Source organism: Bombus bifarius, unplaced genomic scaffold, assembly GCF_011952205.1.
Source record: "Bombus bifarius isolate JDL3187 unplaced genomic scaffold, Bbif_JDL3187 scf7180000007977, whole genome shotgun sequence".
Taxonomy (NCBI): Eukaryota; Metazoa; Arthropoda; class Insecta; order Hymenoptera; family Apidae; genus Bombus; species Bombus bifarius.
The window spans coordinates 4,570,971-4,595,805 of NW_022884362.1; the positions used below are offsets into that span (position 1 = coordinate 4,570,971).

The following is a 24,835-nucleotide window of genomic DNA, read 5'->3' on the forward strand; positions in this document are numbered from 1 at the left end:
TGCAAACATCGACAATGCGTTTTCCTGCAACATACGCTTTTCTTGTTTAGTCTCAGGTTAAATATCATTGTTTGAATTGGATAATTGGTTATTTCATGTTTCACGTAAAGGACGTGAACTATATTTGTAATATGATGCAATATAGGACACGATATATATGTGACAAAATATCTTAAACATAATACGATATTAAAATATATTATTAGTATTATCAAAGCATATTACCGAATATATCTAGATTAAAAAATATGTTCAATATAATACCTCTAATATCCGGCTGTCCCATGAGGAAATAACATTTACATGCAAAATGTAATACTATAGGGATAAATATTACAGAGATAAATATTTGTGTAAAATGACAGGATATTTCAAGTAAAAATTATAAAATAAAAATAATTAAAGTAATAGCTGTATTCGCGTAAATGAAGGAAAATTTGTTCATATCATTCCATTTATTTTGATAAATAAAATCTGCGCCTGGAAACTAAATTTCAAATTTCATACATGTACAGTAGAAAAATTAAATTTTAATTACCGCAATCTTCGTTCATTTTAATTATTTGATTATACGAAATCTCATTTATCTGTTTTCATTTTTAATTCTCTGAATTACCAACATTCCTAATTGCTAACCGCAGCATACAATTTTCGAATAAAACACAAGGTAACTTTTGATAATGATAATTTAAAAATAAAATAACGAAGATCTTCCTACTTCTTGTATGCCTCACGATATACGCATTATTACTTTTGCATGAAAATGTTAATAAAATTCCAATTTCGTTATTTCATCGTCTTTGTTATCATACGAGTCTTATTTTAAATTAATGTTAAATTATTAAATTGGCGTATTTTATTTCATGAAAATTTAGATTGACATATGAGCCATCTTATGCCTTTTTCGCGAGACATTCAGAACAAGTAACGGCTTCTTTGCAGATATAAATTCTGTGGCTCGTTGCCCAATCATCTAGATGACAAGGACGTGCTGGACGACGATCCAAAGGAAAATAATAACGTAATGACGGATACTATCACCGGGAATCTTGGTGGAACTCTACCACACAAGAAACGATCGTTGGGCGTACATTTTTCAGACGGTGGACCAACTGGAACTCTGGATCTCGTGAAACATCGATCGCAAGACTCTCTCGATGAAAATGATCCTTGGAGGTATGCCATCACTCACTTTTGCACACGATTTCCTTAGCAGTAATGGTATACGCATATAGATCAAATTTAGAGCAAAATATCTATGCCGATTATCGAAGAATATTGAAAACGAAATATTATGTTTCGTTAAAATTGCAGTTGAAACGAGCTGAAATTTGTTGCATACGCTACGGCACCTGTCTCGTAGAGTACTTTAGCGAATTTAAAAATATATGACTAGGTTTTACTATAGTTGTTGAAAAGGAGCAATTAGGGTTTCTTATTAATGTATTGTATGATATATCAAAAGTAATATTTGTGGTTACGCTAGTTCTAGTATATTACAGTTGCGTGTAGAGTTAATTAAAGGAAGAAATTTATGTAGGAATGTTGAATAAATGTAACGATACTATTTAAAATTCTAAAATTAAAGAAACACATTTTGGTTCCATTTTTCATTGCAACTAAAATCATATTAAAATGGCAGATATTACGTAAAAGTGGTATCGCAGACCCGTAATGTCAAAATTGCAGCATTTACGCAATTTGCATAATAACTGTGCAACTAGACGAATATTGCAACAACGTGTATTAACGAATGCAAATGGCAAGGTATCTACTTCCTAGCATTTCCGTAAAAACTGACCGATTTTTCGAAAATTTCATGGAACGACATGAAACTTAGATAATAAGTCTTTTAATGAAATTTTATCCCATTTTTATCCGAAATTTTATCCCATCATATTTAAATTACTTCCTTATTAAACATGAACGTTAAATACAAGAGGATCTTCAGAGAGCTCGTTAGAAACATACGAAATTCGAAACACTACTTCATTTTTCGTTTTTCGAGAATTTTTCGCTCAATTGACACCATGATACTGTACGAGTTACTCATTCTGAAAAATCAATTTTCTATTATACTAATCCTATAACAAATATCCGACCTTGCAAAACTATATACAACCTATGCAAAGTTTAGCACCTATTTTATATTCGTTAGGTAAAATTCATTTATTATACTAATCTAACGAATGTTCCATCTTATTCGAAAAAGCTAAAAATTAAATCGATGGAAAACTAAGAATAAACCGAACAAAGTAAAGGGAGAAAAGCACGACAGAACCGATCGTCAAGGAAGTATCTGTGTCATTTAAAAAATTCAAGAATCCTATAATTGTTGCAGGTACCAGCAGAGTGACCTTGACTTGGTGAGGTGTCGCCATGGAAATTTCGACTCCGTGAGAAGAAATCGTAGCGTCGACACGGTATCTGGAGATTCGACAAGAAGGTACACTCGGGACACGTCCCTGGAGGACAGATGTCACCGAAATTCGGATCTCGACTTGGTGGGCACGCTGCCGAAACGGAAGCAGGAAAGTAGAAACGGCGGAAAGGCGTCAGATACGAACTCTTCGACCTCGCAGCCGCGCATCCCTGACGCCACAGATAACGATCTACTGATGCAGATCGTGCATAAGCCTGATTGCGAGTTGGTCAGGCATCGACAACAGTTTAGCAAGTGCATCGATTTGAAGTTGAGCAAACTGGCTGGCGGGGAACCGCAGGATCAAGGTTACGCGTCCGAACGGTCACCCGAGGACGAACATCCGCCCTCGTTGCCTGGACAACCGTTCCCTAATATAACTCCTGGTGAGTTACATTTTCCATTTATGTATATTCAGTGCACGCTGTGGTTTCGTACACTCGCGTCCATAGGTTGCCGGATGTTTCATTTAAATATAATTCTTTGTCGAATTACTGTTTTATAATGTCTAGTCACGTTTGTGATAGAGATGATAGGCCTGATTTAACTATTGATATTGATTGATAAATTAGTACGGTGCTATTTGAAAGTGTATAGCGTATAGCCACTAAAGTTACCAGCTATCGGATACTTAAGAAATAGCAAAACAAGAGATTGAAATGAATAAGAAATAAATACATGGATTGTATTTCTATAAGAAAATCTTCAAAACATATCATAATTTAGTTTTTCCTAAGACAAGCGATTAATAAATATCAACTTTATCTTGTAATTAGAACGCACTTAAATATGGCAAGTATCAAAATACTTATATACATGGGAGTATACTTTAGGGTAGTGTTTTGTGTGTATACTGACAGTAGAATTAAATCGCGAGCACTGACACTTACGCCGAATGAAAATTACGTTTTAATTTCGAAAAAATTTTAATGGGGAGTTGAAAGCTCAAAAATATTCAGTCAGATAAAGATATTTAATTATAAATAAAATAAGGTAGTCTATATAGATTAACAGGCTTATTCTCTTTCGTGCGGGCCGTGTTGGAAATGTTCGATGAATAAAATCTTCATTTCGTAAATCAGTGTCATGTTTTAAAATGTAAATAAAATACGAGATACTGAATATAATACAACGCAACGAATTAAAACTGGATATGTACAATATATGGCGAAAATTTTTTGATACATTTCGATGATAAATAGTTTTGAAATAAAAGTAGTATATGCAGAATATATTATATACGCTTTTCAATGCCAGATTCATTAGTGAACAGACGAATTATTTTAGAATTCTTTATAAATGTACCTGATATTAGAAAAAAGTGAAACCGTTGACTGTAAATTATTCGTTGTATTTCTATAAATGGGGAATTGTTTATAGCTTGAAAAATAAAACTCAGACATTCTTATGCATGAATTTTCTTCATCGTCTTGATATCTGGGATACAAATATCGCCTACTTTTCTCTAACATCCAGTGTATTTACAAGATTTTAATAAAATTAATCGGCGATATGTTAAAATTGAAATTTGTAAATTATCAGACGATTTATGACACAATGATGCGCTATATTTAATTACATCTAAAAGAAACTGTTACTACAAAAATGGCAGAGGTTTCTGCGAAAATCACAATTCAATTCATTCAATCACAATTAGAATTCGAAGTAGAAATTATAATTCCGTGATCGGAACAAAGTAGTTCACGTTCGTTGCAATATCTAAGCTGTAAACGAAACGAGCAACACTCGAAGTACTAAACGCAAACGTATTTTTACGTTTATTACTCTAGTTTTCTCTCGATATTCTTTTCCTTGTGAAATTTATCTCGTACACCGTTTGCGATTTCTTCCGTACTAATCGTTTCAAAACTTCTTCCGCTCTGTTTCGTTTCTCCTTTTTCTCCCTCTTTCCTCGCCACCCACCGCGATTATTTGGTTTCTTCGTTGTTCCTTTTCTTTTCCACACCACTCAAACCAAGCTGCCTTTAATATCGTTTCGTTACGATGTATCCGCCCCCTTTACTACTTTTCTCCACTTACGTTTCAGCATTCATTTTTACGTATCTTTCAAATAATTCCTTATCTCTCCTCGAGATCACTCTGTAATTTTCCTTCCTTCGCCTTTGCCCCGGTTTTCTTCTATTCATAGTATTATTCGACTTCTTTTCGTGAAACTTCTTTCATCCCCTTTCCCATTGGCAGGCTTCCCTTTACCGTTGTTCGATAACTTTGTTGGCTTTCCAATCTGTTTGCTGAATCCCTCTTCCCGTCACTTTTTCCCTCCCTTCTCTCCCTCCCGTCTTCCATATCGTTTTCTAATTCCAACGCGTGTATCATCCCCCATTTTTCTTCTCTGATTCGTAATCGACGGTTAACGTAATGGCAACGTGCAAATGAAGAATAATGTCGTATTATCGGAGTCTTATTTTCGGTGTTTTATGTATTTTGAAGTATTACCGTAGATGAGGGAGAGATTAATGAATATAGAGGATGAGTTTCATCTTCTTAGGAAGGGAACTGTCTTTTAGAGAATTTTTGTTGATAGTAAGAGATTAAATAATTTAGATATCGGTGGTAGCTGATTTAAAAACTACGTGTCTTTCCTGGAACATAATTATTACAAGAATAAATAATTTACAAATTTTTTTATGTCCTATCAAAATATACCCTTTAATTATTTCAATTATTTTAATTATATTTTCTTATATGTATAAAGTAATCATTTTACTATTGTCATTTGATTGCCTATGGGACTCCGAGATTTATTATTGAGGAGAACTTAATAATTCATAAAATTTGTCTAATAACAAATGTATTTTATATTACACAATAAGTTGTAGCAGGAAGCAAAGTTAAAATAATTAGTAGGATGTAATGTAAATTAATCGTCAAGTTTAAATCAGCAAAACAGTTTACATGTTTTACGTTAACTAAAATGTCAAATACTCAAAAGCTTTGTAAATAACCTAACGGATCAATCTTCGTCATAAAACCATTTACACCTCGAATCACCAGGTAATAATCACCTCTTTCTCGAATTTACCTGTGTCATTATATTCATATTCGCAGCAAACACGATTCCCAACTCATTAAAGTTTCCAGAAACATTTTCTGCTAACACGATTGAAATCCATGTTCAATCACGACCATACGTTCGCTGATTTTTCTACCAGCTACCGCTTAACGAGTACAACCAGCAGGCGTAGATGACACACCTTGTGAGTTTATATACTTTTAATTAAGAATTAACCTGACGCAGCGTACTCCACAAATTTTCGCACTTAATTTTGCGAGAAGAATGAACAAATTTTATCTTGCTTTTTCGACTTATTTTCGCGTACAAAGCAACCTTCTGCCAATTGTGCACTCCTATCTAATTGAGAATTAGAAATTACAGAGCATAATATATAATCGAGAATTGTCAAATACACGTGTAATTGACAAACTTTCAGCCACGATAGCCTCGAAGATAAAGCCTTCGACGCAATTTTCCTGTTCTTGATTTTCCTCTTATTTTCAGTCATAAAATCTCAGCATGCGACAATGTATGAAAAATCCGATGAACCAACTCCCATTAAGTACAGTTCTTACCGAAGTGTAAAAACTATGACATTATGAGAAGAACAATCGACTTGCCAAACGATATGAACAGTATATCAAGTTCAGATGAAAATTGAATAAATTTCTTAGATTAGCTGAAGAAGGTTTGTCTTTTAGAAACTGTAAGAACCGTTTTATTTCTTTTTTCCTATTTTAGGGTGGTCTTGGGATTACTTGGAATGTTGTGTTGTTGCCTTTCATTCTGAAATTTTGCTCATTCATTTGGTAGATGTTCTACAGTGATTCTTATGCAACAAATGTTACACTTCTCCGGTTCTTCTTTTGCGATTACGTGAACATTGACGAAGTACCATATCGTGTTCTTAGTCTGGTGAGTATCGACTGATGTTCCCTATCCAAAAATCTCTGTCACTTTGTTTATATGCGAAAGCATTTTAGCCTCGCAGTGTATATCTATCTACAATAGTAAATTTCATTGCATCAGAACCTTCTTTTGGAAAAATCCCTTTACGTCTCTCTGTCGGTTTTTTCTTCTCCATCCAACGGTTGCTGACTCCTTAGTTCTATCATTCTCCAACACTCGCGGGCATTTTATCGTCTATCCTGCGTCACATTAAGTGGAATAAAGGTAGAAACACAATGGTCGGAGTAAGGACGAAGGGAGGGACCAAGCTTGACACACTTTTGTCGGATGAATTTCACGGATAAGACGCGCCAGGTATCTTCTGGGAGTCCTTTGTCGCTGATAGACGGCGAAGTGCGCGTCAAATTCAAAGCTCTTTGTCGCGGATAGCAACGTGCCAGTTCAAATGAATACGACCACCAACGCTCTATGCCTTTCTCCCTCTTTCAACGACTTCGTGGCTATCCATCTTCAATTTTTCATCGGTAATCTGTTTCCAATGGAGGCAGATACTTTACCCGTTTGAAAGCGCAATAACGTTTAGCTCGCGAGAATTTGCTCGGATTTTATTCTAGCGGCTTTCTTTCTCGTTCTTTGGATCTTAGAATTTTCGCTCATCATTGCACGTGGACATTTGGAAATATTTCTGTGAATACAAACAAAGAAATGTAACCTAAATAGAAGCTTGAATAAAAAGAAAAATTATAGATATCGTTGGTTTTTTTTTTTTTTTTAGAGAAACGACACAATTAGAAATACAATCAGCGACACTAATTTTTCAAGAACAATTGTCAATAACACGATCAATAAATTCGTTTACTGTCACGAGTTAGATAATAATCATCGTCAGGGCATCATTCTTAGAGCCCCTGATAAATAAACTGCAAATGTTTATCCAAATGTATATTTTTATGAGCTCTAAAGAAATATAGTTTTAGCGCGAATATGTTCCAAATTAATATTTCTTTTTTGTAAGTTTAGCGTCGTGTTATTGTTCGTGGTTATTAGCGACACCTTCGATATTTCAGATTTTATTTATTAGACTGGTTTGTTTGAGGAATTCTATCGTCGTCTTTGTCTTATTCTTCTCTGATTTCTGATATTTTCTGCGATGGACAGTTACGTGTTATAACTCGTGAAACGTGCATTATATATCTCTCGAGAGAAAAGCAAGAAATTACAGAAAATTTTTGATCAATGGGTAAGATTGGCACGTTAAGTATAAATTTCATGAATAAATTTCCAATTAGTTCCAACGTTTGAACAGTTTTGTACCGTGGCACAAAGACGTTTCTCCCACATCTGATATCTCATTTTGTATGCTCTAAACAACGCAGGTAGAGATTGAAGTGTAGGCGGCTAAGTGGGTGGTGGTGTAGCATGGCGTTGACATAACAGGCTTGCGGGAAATATATCGAGGCGCGGACCGTGCATACGCAAAACTTCCCACGGCTGATAACAATCCGGAAATCGAACGTTATGGAAACGGGGACACCTGTATTCCCCTGTTTACAGTGCCGGTCTCCCTCCAATCTTGCGTCGAACTTTACCCAGCTTCCCGCCAACTTTATTCGCCTGTCGCCGTTGTTGTTTACCACGAGCTTGCGAGAAAACACAAGCAACCTGTGAGCGCCTGTGCGACGGATAAATACACCCTTAGAACTTTGATTCTGCAAGTTGAGCGTCGCCAAACCATTCGTAGCAATGACAACTTTCAACTAGATCGCCATGCGAGTTACTACGCGCAGCAACAATTCGATAGTAATTTTAGAGCGACTGAAGTTCTAGAAAGCGGAGAAAATTTAGCAGCGATTCAGAAACTTCGCTGTAGTTTAGGTTTTAATGGAACGAAGGTAATTGTATATATATATATAGAACGAAGAATTCATTTTTCAAGTCGTTCAATGTGTTAACCGGATAATTTTTTAATCGGAATCTTCTATGATCGTGAAACTACAAGTCAGCACAAATTGATCCTAGTTTTTAATAAGAACGATACGACCTAGCGATCATTATCGCTAAACGAAACAATTATTAATAATTTCCTACTTGAAACAGATTCCCTGAGAAACATACTTTTCCTACTTACGTCGCTCTTACAACGAAACAATGATATCTGTAATTGTTGAGAATTTTGGATCTTAATTGCCAAAATAATGCTATAGGAACGCTAAATTTACACTTAGAATTTATATTAGAATAGTTATATATTTATTTGATAAACGATTTCAAAGATATTCATCGATACACACTTGCACGCGTCTCACCTTCTTCCGTACCAGACTGTTAACTGAACAGAATTACATTCCTTTGTTTTCGAGGCGCCGCGCACACACATACTTGCACACGTTCATATTCACATACATGTATCATCACTACGCGGTCAGCCTAGTCTAGCACATAAAATTATACATATCTCAATAGTAATCTTCATTAATAACAACGTGATTCCAAAATTTTTGGAAATTCATATTTCTGAACTATTATAAAGGGGTAAAGATATTCTCATAGCTGAGCCAACCAAGCTATTAATTTCCTATTTCAAACAGATTTCTTAAAAAACATGCTTTTTCTGTTTGGTCTAGCAAATTTAGTCTTCTGACAAAGTATCTCTGTCTTCTCTAACTGAAACACGATTCCATTTTCACGGAAAACCCTTTCGCAGATAACCAACCTTCACATCGAATGTCGTCACGTGTGTACATCACATTTCTCTGAAACCAAAAAACTCAAATTACTCTTTTGTTGGGTTTAATAAATTCATCCGTGAAGATTGTTAAGAGCAAAGATATAATTGCACGTTCCTTAGCCGACTGGCCACTCTACGCGCACAACGCGTTCGTGTATGAAACGAAGAAAAATCGAGCGAAATTATAACACGTACTATAACGAGAAATCCTTTCTGTCTGTTGTACGTTCAGCTATGTAGGTGATCATTAATCACACATGGCCTGGCTCTGTTATAAAGTTATAAATTATCGGTGAAAATGCATCAAAATGAAACAGAGAAGCAACGAGTATCCGCACGAAGGAACAAATACTCGCGCAACCTTTTCCCCTTTATCCCGCGGCGACTAATATTATGCCTGGTAAATGTGTATTCCGTAATTGAAAGCGTGCTCTAACGAGCGATCTTGTCCTCGCAGTTGATACAACCCGGCAACGTTATTGATCGCAATTTGCAAAGAAATAAATCAACCGGCCAGTCATAAATTTCGTCGTATCGCATGGAATCTCGAAAAGCGATAATTCTACGAGAACGCTTATAACAGGTCATCGAGGACCGCCTGTGATCCGTCATGCACATAGTCGTCGATATCAAGCAACGAAACACGAACGAGAGCAGCTTTCGAAGGAAGCGTTGCACATTCCGGCTTGTTTCGGATGATCGTTGATCGTTGATCGTTGAGGGTAAATAATATTCTTGCGCGCTTTGATATAAAGTTGCAATTACTGCCGAAGTAAGGAGTTAGCGAGTTGGAAGGGCTTGCAGGGAGAATTACGGTACTTCCAATTATTTTTATGTGCATATTTTTCATCTGTCGAGCTATCTTTTGGTAATTTTTTGTCCTCTTAATTTCTTCTCATTCTGGTTGATTCGTTTTTGCTGGTTTCGATGTTTCTCAGATTCCTTACGACCTTTTACGTTTTCTTACGATTTCTTACAATTCCTTACGGTTTCTTTCGATTTGTTCCAATTCCTTCCAATTTCTTCCCGCTTCTTTTGTACTTCTTTCATTTCTCTCGCTTTCTCTGGCTTTCTTTCGATTTCTTTCATTTTCTCCTATAATATTTCTCTTTCATCCTTCTGGTTTCCTTTTTGTATGCAATTTCTTAATCATCTTAACAAATGTATAGTTTAATTTTATGGAAATTTTCACCAACCTCGGAAATTACTACAAATAAAGCAAAAAGAAATGGAACTGTTCCTCGCATCGCTGTATCATATGTTCTTTATAATATGATAGCGATACGATTTATCTTGCGAATGATTATAAGCTTAAGAAGAACGCATCGATAAGTTGTGCGAAAGTATGGAGAACATTTAAGAAAGAGAATATAAAACGAAGGATTTTAATACAATTGTCCTCGATAAGCGGTGCAAGCGAACTTGCTTCGGGCTATCTTTCAAGTAGGTCACTATTCGAGCAAGACGGAATGTTTAGTACGTTTCGAGAAAACACATTTGGAGGAATCTTGTACGTTAAGGAAGATAGAACTGCATTAGAAATTTCGAAACTAACGAATAACTTTTACCTAGGGTTACTCATATTTATTCAAAAAATTCATTACAAAATTCTCTGGATAAATATGTATCTTATATATTATTTCCTGTATTTACTCCGTTTTATTCTCAAATATCATTTTTCTCTTAACAATGCCAAGGAGAAACCATTGCGTTAGCGTTTACTTAATAAGAATATCCAACAACGCCACCCATTGAATACAGATCACCCAAAGAATACAAGTATTCCTACGATTATTCCTCTTTGAATATTAAAACAAGCTGGCTGGCTCCTCGAGTTTCTGCAGCGAGCGCTTCAACTTGGCAAAAAAAAAACGGGGTAAAAGTTGACAGTAATTAATCGTTGGATCAAAGCGTGGGCAAAAATGGGCAAAAAGGGTGAGCGAGCCGGATTCACGAGATTACATATCGGGCGTGAAAGAGTTTTGAATAACTAATGCAGTATTTACCACCGTTCTCGACAATTTCCAGGCAATTTGATCAATAACCAGTCGAGTACGTGTCGTTGTTTGCATCTCGTATGGATATGTCTGTAAAGCGAAGTTCGAAATCTACATATTTTCAATTTCAATCTCATGCATTCGAAAAGAGCCGCTTATCGACTAACGTTGACAACTTCACCAAATTATTTCCATCTGTTATTTTCTAACTGTGCCATTTCGTTGCTACGAAAAATATTCCTTTGTTCGCGGAATCAACGGGGGGAAACAACGTTCGTATTAAATAGCGCACAGAAGAGCTTGATTGATCGTTTCGATGATTACGAAACACACTTATCGCACATCGTTATAGTCATATGACGACTCTTCGAAATCCGTTCGATGCTTTCGATTTTCGAAATTTCGTATTTCTTATCCGAGAACTGAGCATTTATTTTGTTCATTTTTCCGTATATCGGTCTCATGAACATTTATGAATTACGTGAATCTCGAACGTGAATTGATTTATAGACTCGGCCGAGGATTACAATCTTCTCGTCATTCTACATTATGTGTTGCATATTACGTGTATGGTGGTACTGATTGGGAAAAATATAGAATTATAGGAAAGTAAAAGGAAAGGGGATCGTAAGGAAATGACTTTCTAAAACCATATACATTAATCTAAAGGATTAGATTCTTCTTTTTCGAAAAAGGAAGAAGAAGCCGTTTAATTCTTTCAACGATGTTCCGTGACGGTTTATGGAAGGCAGTAAAGTTTTTATTATATTCTACGCGAACGTTACAAGATCGTTCCACGAGGAAAATTTACGTGACATATTATGCGAGCGACGAAACGGGCAAGTTATTCGAAAAAGACGTGAACAAGATATTAATTTTCGTTCACAGCTAAATAATAAAAAAAAAAAAAAAGAAGAACGTAAATCTTATCACCAGATCTGAAAAAGAAATGAAATCTCCTCGTATCACTACTTAACTTATTATTATTACTAAACATTAAGTGCATCGTTAATCCCATTTATCTTTTATATTAAATTCAATTCAATGAATTTATTCTCTGTCATTTTGTTATTTTTATTATTATTAATTCCTACATTAATCATCGAATGAATGGTACATTTTTTAAATCGAATATACTGCACTCGATCGAATGAAAGAAACTTATAAAAAAAGATGCTACGTGTAAGCTGTGATGATTGCACGTAATCTCAAAGGTACTTACCATGAACGTTTCCAATCGTTCGTGAAATTGTATCCAGTGAAACATCACAGCGTAGTTGCTACGATTGTCACAAGGCGAGGTATTAGGTAGTATCACTAATCACTGGAAACGTTCCTCAGAAAGCGAGGGACAAGCAGAAATACATTTAGTACCTCGGCTTGACGATTCAACAGCACGTCGACATAGAACGTTTAACGTCCAAGTTTCTCGGGTCAGTTATTACCGCTGCATCACTGAGCATCGTTGGTTCTACCTCGAACAACGATTCTCAAAGCTAACACGAGAGTCCACTTCACGTTCTGGAAACCTTTTCATCTGCCTCGTAATCGTAATTCGCGAGAGGCTCGTTCACTTTTTTTGAAATCTCTTTGACAGTGTTACGAGGAGGCAACACGTTCCCCTCGTATGCCCTTCACATGACGTTCTGTTTGTATAAATTCTCTCCTTCATTCTTTTTTTCTCTCTTTTGTTTCAAAATAGAAAATACATTGTCTGTAGGTTAATAAGTGATACTTAAAATTTACGTCAAATATATATTTAATAAATTGTACGGGTTTTGATATTGGTTTAATGGGATTAACCGATAATAGTGAAGTGAAATTTAATAAACAATGGAAACAGCAGAAGTGAACATTTTCCATGAAAATAATAAACATATTTTACGTGCCTATTCGAAATATTATAGTGTGGTTACACGAAAGAAATCAATTAAATGCGATATTAGAATATTAACATTAGCTAAAGATTAATTGTTTCGTTCATATAGATAGACCAAACGTGAGGATTTAACGTTAGTATTCATCAAAAGCGTCTATATGCTTTTGTATCTTGTAGTATCTCGTAAAATCTAAAACCCACCATAGGTTTGATAGTTCTAATATTAATTAAAAAAAAATAAATGTTAATAAGAAGAGGTATTTACATTAACTTAACTATTATACATAGACCAAGCGTGAAGATTTATTAATATTCATCGAAAGCGTCTACATGCTTTCGTATCTTGTAGTATATCGTACAGTCTAAAACCCACCATAGGTTTGATAGTTCTAACATTAATTAAAAAAAATAAATATTAATAGAAAGACGAGTTTACATTAGTTTAACTATTATACAGCAATTTAATTAAATAATACAAATAAAGGTAGAAATTCATATTTCAGCGAAACCAATGGAACATTTAATTGTCCTTACTACTACATTGATTACGAAATAGGGAAGTAATTAACATTAAATTCTAAAGCTAGAAATTCGAAATAAACCAAGTTGATCAATTTTCTTGTGTATAGATGTATTTGTAAAATATACATTTTATTTTACGTTCAAGTAGCGCATCTGGATTTAATTTGGGGCAACCCAATTCGGGAAAGCTATGAATTCGAATTCACGTACATGTCCTTCGCGAACAAATGCAAGCAAGTTTGCTACGTGTAGAACAAAATTCGTGGAATGGACAGAATTGAAATTATGCTACTGCAATACCATGTCATACATAAATTAACAAATGCGATGTGTTAATAAAAGGTTATACAAGCAACATCGCAAAAACATTTACATGGATGATTATATTGCACAATATTGTTCGTGATGAACGATGAAAATTGACAGATGTTTCTCATGACCAACAAATATGTCGCAGAGCTGTAATAAATTCGATATATTGTTTGTTTTTATGTAGATTTTGTTAGCGACAAATCTACACCTTCGAAATAATTAGCAATTTGATTATTGAAATGTTTCATTAAAATGGTTACTAATGTAATGAAACTTTACGACACTGTAACTTTAAGAAGAGAGCCAAATAAAAAGAATAATATGAAATCCAATAAAGATAGATACGAGGATAAAGAATAAATATAATCTATATTTTCAGATAAAAAAGGTGTATATAAAATACATATTAGAAAAACACATAAAAAAACTGTAAATATGTGCACATATCATTCCTCTGTAATGTAATAATTAGATTTGTAAAAAAAAAAGAGAAACAAAGAAGAAATTAAGTTAGAGAAATAAAAACTGAATAGAGATTAAAATATCTAAGCGCAAAGTATATAATATAAATGTTATGTTATCGATTTAACTCCTAATCGTATTTATAACTTGCTCTATTTTATTTCTTCTTCAAGTATTCCAAGATTTTCAAAATACAGTACAACGAATGTTATTTTCTTCCATGAAAGGATGTATTCTCGACTTCTTTATGGAACCTTTATTTTCATCGGAACACATGGTGCTACGTATAACAAAAAAATATAACCGAAGAAACTATAGCATCGTGCTAGACAGTTTTGGAGCAGATACCGTATCGATTTGCGCTGTCTCCACTTTTATCACCGTCGGTGTTTTTTTTTTGTTTATTTTTCTATCTCTTTACTTTCATTCTAAAAATATACCTTCTATTTCTATAATAGACTTATTTTTAAATCCGATACGGAATTCTTGTCGACAAACTTTCAAAATAAATAGCACGAAATTAAACTCGTCGGCCCACGATAAAATACCTTGAAACGCAGATATTAACTTTCCGCGGAAAGAACGTGCACCGCGATCTTCTCTCCAATTCTGTTGCTCGAACGAAGTTGATTTTATAGAATAAGCCATATATAAGCAATATATAATAAATACAAATTTGCTCATTTTCAAATTATCTCGTATCTCTATATACATTGGAAACCAACGTGCCGAAGGAACAAGAGGTAAATACACAAGACGGATATCGTTATTACGTTAGTTTTCTTAGTCAGCATCTTCTTCGCGGGAGGAAAATTATCATTTCGGTCATCAGGCAAGCGATACGAGCACAGACTTTGCTTTAATACTTTATCTCAGCTGATAACGCCACGCGATGCTCCGTTTTCACCACCTTGCATTCAGATAGCGTTCCCAAAGAAACGAGAGGAAGAGCTTCTTTTTCCAAGCACGAAATCGATGTTGCTTCCGAAAATACGGGAACGCCTGTTTTCGATTTCTTAGTCTCCTTAGAGAATTATCGCTTTAATCCCTGAATACGAAATAACGTTGAAATAAGATAACGTTTCTTCTTCTTTTTTTCTTTTCATTCTTTTTTTTTCTGTTTTAAATAGCGTGGTCGAATCATTCGAACGTAACTGAACTTCGATTGGATTTATAAGTAACGTTTATTTGATTCTGACAGAATTTTCTAATTATTTCCAGTTGAATTCGATTCAATCCAGTTAATTAAACCTGATATTTATTTTCGATGCTTTTAATGATTGCGTTAGATTGGCTAATGAAATGCAGGTAATGTGTGAGTTCGAATATGTATGAATATGAAAATTTATAAAGTGATTCTTCAAAAATATCAAAAATATTCAAAATGAATTGCCTGTGTATCGAATTGTACAAAAATTCACGGTCTAGTTATCAGTCGTAATAATATTGAAAATAATATCGAATTTTACAAATCGAATAACTTAGAAACTTTTAATCGAATATCAGGACTGCTGCAATTCTTAAAACCAATACTTTTAAACGGAGTAAGGAGAAATTTGTGATAAGGCAAATATTATAATACAAACATAACATAGAAGCAAATCGTAGATATATAACGATTAAATAGTGCCGCCAGCTAATATTTTTTCTCAATAAGAATTTAATAAATGGCTGAATAAGAGAAAATTCAAGGTAATGCTATTAATTTAACAGTTTCTACGAAATATACGCAATAAAGTGCGTTTATAACACGGAAGAAGGAGGAAATTAACAAGGGAAGGAATTCCACCTTCTGATTAACATTGTCGTAATATGGTTGAAAGCGATGCTCGTAACGTAACAAGTATGTAATCGCGCAGACACTGAATTTAACGCTCTGAATTGCTTCAAAGCCTTTTCAAGAGATAGAAATTTAAAATGCAAGCTCGTCGCGCGTTCCTCTCGCGTTAAATTCCACTTCCTTGAATCAACGATGCACTGCGAACGAGAAATAATAAATCGACGTGAGAGGAAATGTTTTAAATATCGCCGGCATTCCGATGTGCCGTAATTTCTACAGCTTCAATTACTGTTTCGAGATTCCTCTCAAGTACAAAGCATCAGCTTCTTCGACAGTTATTAAGGAAACCAATTTCAATCCCAACGATGAACATTTTTTGCTGCGTTATCTAAATCTCTATTTAATACCCTCTTATAGAAGCAGGTCACTCTCTTTTTCTATGATAGACTGCAATTTTTCTTCATAAATATAAAACAGAATATACTATAGAAGCAGAGGTATCAACGATAATAATTCATTTCAACTGCATTTTTAATTATTTTTCAATAAACTGAAATATAACATTTCTTTTGGTGCAAATTAATTATTAATTTAGATCTAAACTCGATTAAGGTTAGTTACGACAACATTAAAAGTATCCTTTTAGTGAAGTTTCACGACGTTCTTCGTTGTTGAAATTATGATATTCAGTGAATTAAAAATTTTCAATTCTTATTAAATTTTGTGAGAAGAATTGTTTATTTCATCCTGTCTACAGACCATTTAATTTATTCGTAGTTTTCCTTTTTAATTATAATTACGGAAAATAGAAAAGAATTAGAAACTTCAAATCTTAAAGAAATTTTGCGTTACATCTTGTTAATTTTATCTATCACAGTTACCTTTTTGGGTTTTACAGAAAGTAGAGGAGAAAGGAAAGCCTCACATTCTAAAGAAATTAAATTTTCTATTTACATCGTATCCATAAATAATCCATAATTAGTTTTACCTTTAAGAATTAGCTTCTTTCTTCCGACATTGTTCCATTTCAAGTATCGTTTCTTCTCAAGGTACGTTGCTACTTTGAGATTACTTCAATGAAAGAATAAAACTTTAAGGAATTATCCAGAGTATCAGTTTTTTCTTTGGAGCTTTTCTTCTTACGATTTAAATCACTAGTTCGCTGTTCCTTCGGTTTAATAAAACCAAGAGAAAAAACGTAGAACAAGAATTATTATTTTAAGAGATATTATTTTAAAATACATGGCATTCTGTTATATCATAGTTATCCTTCTATAACGCATAATTTCTTACAACATCTATATATCTCATGTAATTAACTAATTTACTTCGCATGAATTTAAATATCGGTGCAGAAAATATGTTGCCTAACGTACAAGAAACTTCATTAAAGAAGACGTAGAATTCGTAACCCAATAATTTCTGCATCCCAACGTGAATTCCACTGTCAAAAATTGATCTATAAACGATAAACGAACAATGTAGTTCCCTCTAACCCAACCTAAGTATTCGCCAAGATTCTGCATAACCAAGAATGTGAGAATACCAACGAGGAATTTTCGGCTGCTTTCCCGTATTTCCTATACGCCCCGTGAAACTCAAAGCATGTAATGTACAGAGACACAGCATATAAAGACCTCAACGTCTGCAATCTCTGACTTATAATCCTCGTACCGTACCACTACTATATTACTATATCAAGTTAAATAGTTAAGAAAAATTCTAAATTTAACTTTCAATCTTTCATTTATCATTTATCTTCGTATCAAATTAAATAACCGATTCACCTTTACACTTACACCTTGAAACTATATATATATATATATATATATTGCACTTCTTTACATTCTTATAATATTATACAGGAGATATTGTCATTGCTAAACGTTGTGAATGTAAAAACGTGTCCAAATTTCAATTCCAACAGCGTCGAAAACACACATCGTCCATCCCATAAACGCAATCCACTTTACGAGAAGCAATCTTTAGGCGTAGCAACGACTGGAACGTGATCTTCGTGTCTTCTATTTTCTCAATTGAGCGAAACACGCGAACCCAAATCCCGAAATACGTACGTATCTACTCGTTCGCGACCATTTTCCCTGTCTTCGTCTGCCTAGCCATTTGGCATGAGCAGAACGTTATCACTTTGGCACGTTAACACGCGACAAACGGTGGCGTCGGTGATCCTCAATGTTGCAGATCTCGATATCGATCGATTCTCGATTGCTGTTATAATATGGATGAGGAGAAACTTGCGAGAGATTTTCCTTGATCCAAACATTCTCGAATCTAGTGCTTGTCCCGAACTACTCGGTTAAAATGGTCAGTATGTAGCTTTTCTTAGAAATTTTCCAAATCTACTATGGCGTACTTTTTGAAGATTTCATTGACTTTTTATATAAAATATACGAATGAAGGCATGGTTTTTTTTTTGTTCACGGGTCACAGGTCGGTTAAAAATATTAAATCATATGAAATATTAAACCATATGAAATTATTATTTCTATAGCTCTAAATAAAAATCATATACGTATTTTCGAAGTAATAATTTCATCGTACACATCACGATGAATTTTTCATTGATAGATCGCACTTTATTATTAATTTTCTCTCCGTAAATGTAACTTGAAAAATTCGAATAAAACATTACAGTTTGATAACATTTTTAAAACGAATATACGATCTCGATGTTTTAACAAAACACAGTGTTCTATAATATTTTTATCAAAGTTAGCCACTATATGTTTCTTACCTTTTTACTTGTATATTATTTCGCACGATGAAATAGAAGACGAATAAGACGCGAAGAATAAAAAATGTTCTCCAACACATATCGACCTAGCGATCTAACAAGAATGTAATCCGATAATTATACCAATTAATTCAACGATATCGATGTTTCAAATAAATAAAGTTTGACAAAATTGTTCTCGAAATTGACTGCTATACGAATACTTTTTACATCCATTTGTATCGTATTTCGTACGATAAAACAGAAGGCGAACGAAGTGCAAAGAATCAGGAATCTTCTCGACACCTGTCGACGACCGCTCTAACGAGAGCAGCTTACGCTCGCGATGGCTCCCTTTAGCCACTCGAGACGCCTCTACCTGCGAGAGAGGCTCCTCGCGCTGACATTGTAAATTTTCTAAGTCAAGAATTTGTTATCGATCGTGTGCGGCCCCGGGGCCGCCTTACCTCCGCAAACTCGGTCAGTTCGGCGTGTTGCACGTTCTGCACGCGTTCTTCCCTCGCCCATTGACCCATTTATCCGACATAGGTCAGCTACATTGTTTTAGATCCTGTGTGTGTCCTCGCCGTGCGCAGAGCCTTCGCTGCGCTCGCGACTCACGTTCCCGCGCTCCCATAATGAAAGTCATTCTTCAAATTCCGTCATAAGCCCGGAGAATCGGGATCGAGGTCGATCAAATTTTTTCCTTCGTACAGCTTTCTCGCAGTTTAATTATCGCTTACGCCCTCGTTCGCACCTCCGCCTCCATTTATTATGAACTTACGGTCCGTTCGTGCGCCATGCTTGCTGGTAATTCATCGAACGATAATAAAGTAATACTGGCTCTTAATTGTGTGTACAGTGGAGAGAATCGATTGCATGTATGCGACGAGTAATCTAACGAGTATCGTGTTTGCTAGAGTAACGAGAAACGGTCGATAAATATGAGTATATATCTATACCTTTATTATTATTTTTATACGGTTTGAACAGCTTTTGGTCGGTGTAAATAATATGCAACTCGCTATGTGTATATTTTTTTTTGTTTTCTTACGCAGCCTTTGTAATAATTGTTCTTTGTGCGATGTCGCTTAATAGATGGGTGACGTTCTTCTTTATTGAAATGAGCAGAATCTTGCAGATAAAAAGCATTTTAGATAACAGGGTATTTGATACTAACAAAACGTAAATGTAAATGGTAATAAATGATACGCGCGATATTGCGATGGATTAAGAAGATGAATATCATGTACATGTTACATGTAAATAATTTGTTAGCTAAATTCGTAACTATAGCTTCTTGCCTTTTTATTTCTATCTCATAGCGAAGTTGCTTCAAAAAATTAAATTTTATACATATATATATATATATATTTGTATGTGTATGTATAATTTGATCAAGATAGTGGTTGAGTAAAAAATGAACTAGTTGTCGTCGCTCAACGGTTAAATGCATAGTATAACGAACTAAAAATATATTCACTTTCAGAAGTTCAATGTTTCCGTTTATTGCGTTGCAGAAAATTTATGCTGCAAGAAGTTTGAACGTCCGACCACCTGATACAGTAGATCGTTTATTTGAAGCGTTTCAGATTGCCTGTACGATATATGAACTAAATACACTAGCGATTATTACATTCAAGCGATAAATTACATAAATACACCAATATTGTTATTAAATAATTAATAGGATATTGATACCCTATTAATATCTTTTAGTTGCTATTTCATTCACATGGTGGAATAACGCGTGAAATATTGTTATCAGAAAATGTTTAATATGCGTATAGATATATTAATTACAACAGTAATTACCCATCGCATTATTATAATTACATAACAACTGTTTACCATAATTATAGGATTATTATTCGTCACTAAATTTTGACAATTCGAATTAAAATGCTTCCTCCTATCAAATATTAAGTGACTTATATTTGCTTACTTCAAATATAACTTTAAGCCTGAGTTAACTGCACATGATCGAAATACATGTTAGGAGTATGATTTTGTTCATTTTGCGTTAATTATGATGATGATATGGACTCGTGCACTTTAAATACACAGAGATGCAAATAGCGTTTCCGCTAGAAAGTTGTCGATAGTCGATGAAATATCACCGCCGCTCGGAATTGATTACGCCATCAATTCTAATTCAATGTGTTTCGTATTCATGTACGTAAGTTTAGAATCGCAAATGCTTTGGGGCGCATAAAGATCTACAACACAATAGAAGCGAATCGGAATTTGGGTAAACAAGGATGTACTTTACGCTCAATATCTGTGTGGTACTACATTAATCAAGCCCGGCCTAGTTTAAATAACCAACAACAATTATCGTCGAACGTTATTTTTAAAGAAACTATAAAATTGTATTTTTTATATGAAGATAACTCTAAACATATATAATTAGGATTATAAAATATATTAAATAAAATGTAATGTAAATATACAGTAAAATGTAGTGTAGTAAAATTATACAAAATGTGAAATTAACAGGAAATGAATAAATTTGACGTGGATGCGTATGAAAGTTTCAGAAGGATGAGAAACGCGTGAAGAAGTGACAGTAAAGCGTAATAGTTTCACAAACAAGAATTGCGGAGTTACTGCTTATCTCTTAGCAATCAGGCTTAACGGTTGGTGGTGCACGATCACCGAGTAATCAAGATTGCTTGGAAGCAATCAAGCTTCTGGTTAGCTAAAATCAGAACGATCAAACATCGAGCGATCTTCAGTTAATTCAGTTGTTCTATTTATTGCTCGTGGTATCGTAGGTTTGGAATTCATTTGTAATTATAGTTACACATATGTCTTCGAATAATAACCAGGATATTGATTCTGATGGATGTACATACATAAAGATGATCGAAACCAATTCATCTTACGGTCTTAGCTTCTTGCGTATGAAACCGCACGAATAGTCATGAACAGTCATATTATTATAACGCTTGTGTGGATTATTATTGGTGAAAAGGAAGTGAAAGGTTATTAATTTACATTGCTACATAACTTAGAGCAATTTAAATGCAGCGATTACAAAAACTACTTGCACATACTATTGTCTGTTAATTTCATAACGAGGTATTCAGAGCTGTTTCACGTTATTAATTCGTCATTAATTTCTAGAGTTTGTTTAGTATGGTATAGTTGTATATACTTATAGTGTAGTTGCTAATATAGTTTTCAATTGAAATACTGTTAAACACGATCAAACTTGGTCCCACGAAACAAAACGTTTCGTGCTCTTATCGAATAGATACTAAAATATCAACGGATGACATACTTCGAAGAGAAAACCAATAAAAGATACCGTTGGGCGAATCGCAGTTTCGAACCCGGTAAGCTTATTTCTCGTATCTCGAAGCATCGAAAACGCAACATTTGATTTCCATATTTCCAGCCTCGACGATCGATGCATTTCAGTTGAAATTCACCGATCGGAGGGCGTGAAACAAGCCATGAAATGAGAGGGAAACGCAGACCGATAGGAATAAGGGAGGGCAGTTGCACGAAAGTGTATAAATCGCTCTGGCAGCCGATTCGACCGAGTAAAACGTTTCACGATCCCGCATCGACAGACAAACGACGGAACGTTCCATTAAAATTTTTCCACGCGTGCACGCTTTTGCCTGAGCCACAACGCGAGGACGACAGCGCGTTTTTGATCGCTCGCGATTATTCGCGAACCGTGAAATGGAATGAAAAACTACCGAAAAAGGAAAGAAAAACCGCCGTGTTTGCTGGTCTTTTTCCTATTTACGATCTCGTTACTTTGAATTTTTACGTGCTCCAAAGTGATAATCGCTATACGTGTCTGACAGTGTTATACAGTGACTTGAAAATTTATAGCACTTTTTTGCGAATATATCATATGCGTTATGGATAATTCCCACATCATTAGTTATTGTTAAGTTATAAGTTATTATTATTATTTATTAGTTATTTATTATTATTAGACGAGTTTGAAAATGTATATATTTATTTTTTTATATATGTTTTTATATATCCTCTATATACTTTACAATTTGTTAGTAGAATAGCAGCAGAAAAGTTGTCTCCGTTGAGACAACGTCGTTATCATCAAGATCGGTCGATCTGGGTTATTTACATTATATCTGCGTCCTTTAGATGTGTATATGGAAGTTGCAAGATATTTACTGCGAGCATACACTTTGTTAGATATGAAAAATATGAAGTACTTGTTGAAGTATTTAATAAAACAACATTTTTACCTAGGTTTTCTATTTTACGTGTGAAAACAAACCTATGAATAGAGAAGATAGAGACTCTATAATAACTAGCAGATAGGGAAAATATAAAATTTTGCAGATAATGGATATTGCGGGATGTCCAGAGTGATATTCGCGTTTACGATATTGTGAAGGGTATGTACGGCTGGTTGACAGTCCCCGTTAATCCTGTTTGGGTTAATAGCCATTTGGGACAGTATAGAGAGGTTACAAGGTTCTCTAACGCAACTATAACGATTTCTAGATGGTTAACTATCTCACTTTAATGAAAGCGTATATATGGTAATAAATAGGTTGGATTGCAATTTTTCTTCTAGTTTGAAATAAGTGTATTACAATTTATTGTTGCTATATGATATCATAAAAATCACAATTAAAGTAGCGAAAAATACATAAGTTGAATAAATTTAGGAAATAAATAAGTCTATTATTCTCAGTTTCATTCTAAACAAATATATTACAACTAACAGTAGGAGGTTTTTCTAATATAACTTGTTGCATGTTTGATATTATCAATGTTTTGTAAACGTGTTCATCTATGTAGATATATGTATTTAGAACTTGGAGGATAAGTAATAATTGTAATCTCTTTCTAAAAAATCTCTAAAAAAAATAAGTATAATTTTAATCTCTACAAATCTCAGGATCAGGAATTTTAAAAATTAGACGAAGATTGTTACGATTAGAAACCTTGGATAATTAGAATTAGAAAATTTGGAATATAGGAAATTTAACTGTTGGTGGATTGGAATTTTACATTAAAAGAAACACGATGACGAATTTGAGCGTTGCGATTGTGGAAGTATAGATACAACAGAATGCGTGGGCTGACTGCGAATTAATTTGAGTTGGTGCGTAGGTAATAAAGCCATAGAACTTGTGAATCAGTTTACCATGTTCTTCCAAACGGAATAAATATAATTTAAGCATCGTTTTAATTTTAATTGCATATTTCGTTAAATCTATAGGCTTCGTAGGTTTATTGCCGCTTTCTGTGGCTTAAAAAACTATATCAATCTGTTTAGAATGAACTAGCTTAGGCATTTAGCTCGTCAAATTTTGTAATTTATTTTCTTGAAAAATAAGTTCCTTTTATTTATTAAAGGAATTAAAAAAATTACGTTATTCAAGTAGACATGATCAATAGATATAATTCGTATGAATCTCATACACAAAGTTTAGAATGTTATCATAAAAATATTAACCTATTTTATTTTTTAATCAATATCTTATACTTGCATTATTCTTCGTAAACACGTTAATAACTAAGAACGAATAGATTTAAAAGAAATGACGTTTTTATAATTCGCGCAGGTGCGTCACTGGTAGCCTCACATTTACGTCAAATTCGACAAATCGATTTAACCTTTAAGTTTATTGTGCCTCGTGTCTCAATCACAAAAACGACATACGTATTTTATTACGCTTGTGTAATTCAATTTCTACACTCTGTTTTCGCGTTTCTTTTATAGCAAGATATAAATTAACCAGTTTCTCTTATTTGTGTTCGTAAATAATATTCGCAGCTAAAGCGAGTCAAATCAAAGAAAGATCAGAAGGGGAAAAAAAAACGTAGAACTGATCGATGAATCAAGACAGATTAGAAGCTGTTGCGAGAGCGACGCTTTCGAATCAAAGGGAGGGGCAAGGTTTAACAGTTTTTCGATAGAAGCTAAGCTGGTTTTCAGTCCAAAGGAAGTAAACACGAAAAAACCATGGATGAGTAACGAACCGATAAAGAGAAAGTCAGTTTACATCGCTAATTAACCATACGTTTTAACTTTTTCTCTGCTAGTAACAATACCGTAAATTGGTAAAATA

General features: G+C 34.2%; 1 protein-coding gene across 1 annotated transcript in view; it reads left to right on the forward strand.

Annotated features, from left to right (window-relative positions):
- LOC117204039 overlaps positions 1 to 24,835 on the forward strand; it is a 225,791-nt gene that overhangs the window by 165,981 nt on the left and 34,975 nt on the right. The window contains exons 3-4 of the mRNA XM_033441039.1: positions 943 to 1,176; positions 2,342 to 2,808. Coding sequence (XP_033296930.1) covers positions 943 to 1,176; positions 2,342 to 2,808 — 701 coding nt within the window. The remainder of the gene's footprint in view (positions 1 to 942; positions 1,177 to 2,341; positions 2,809 to 24,835) is intronic.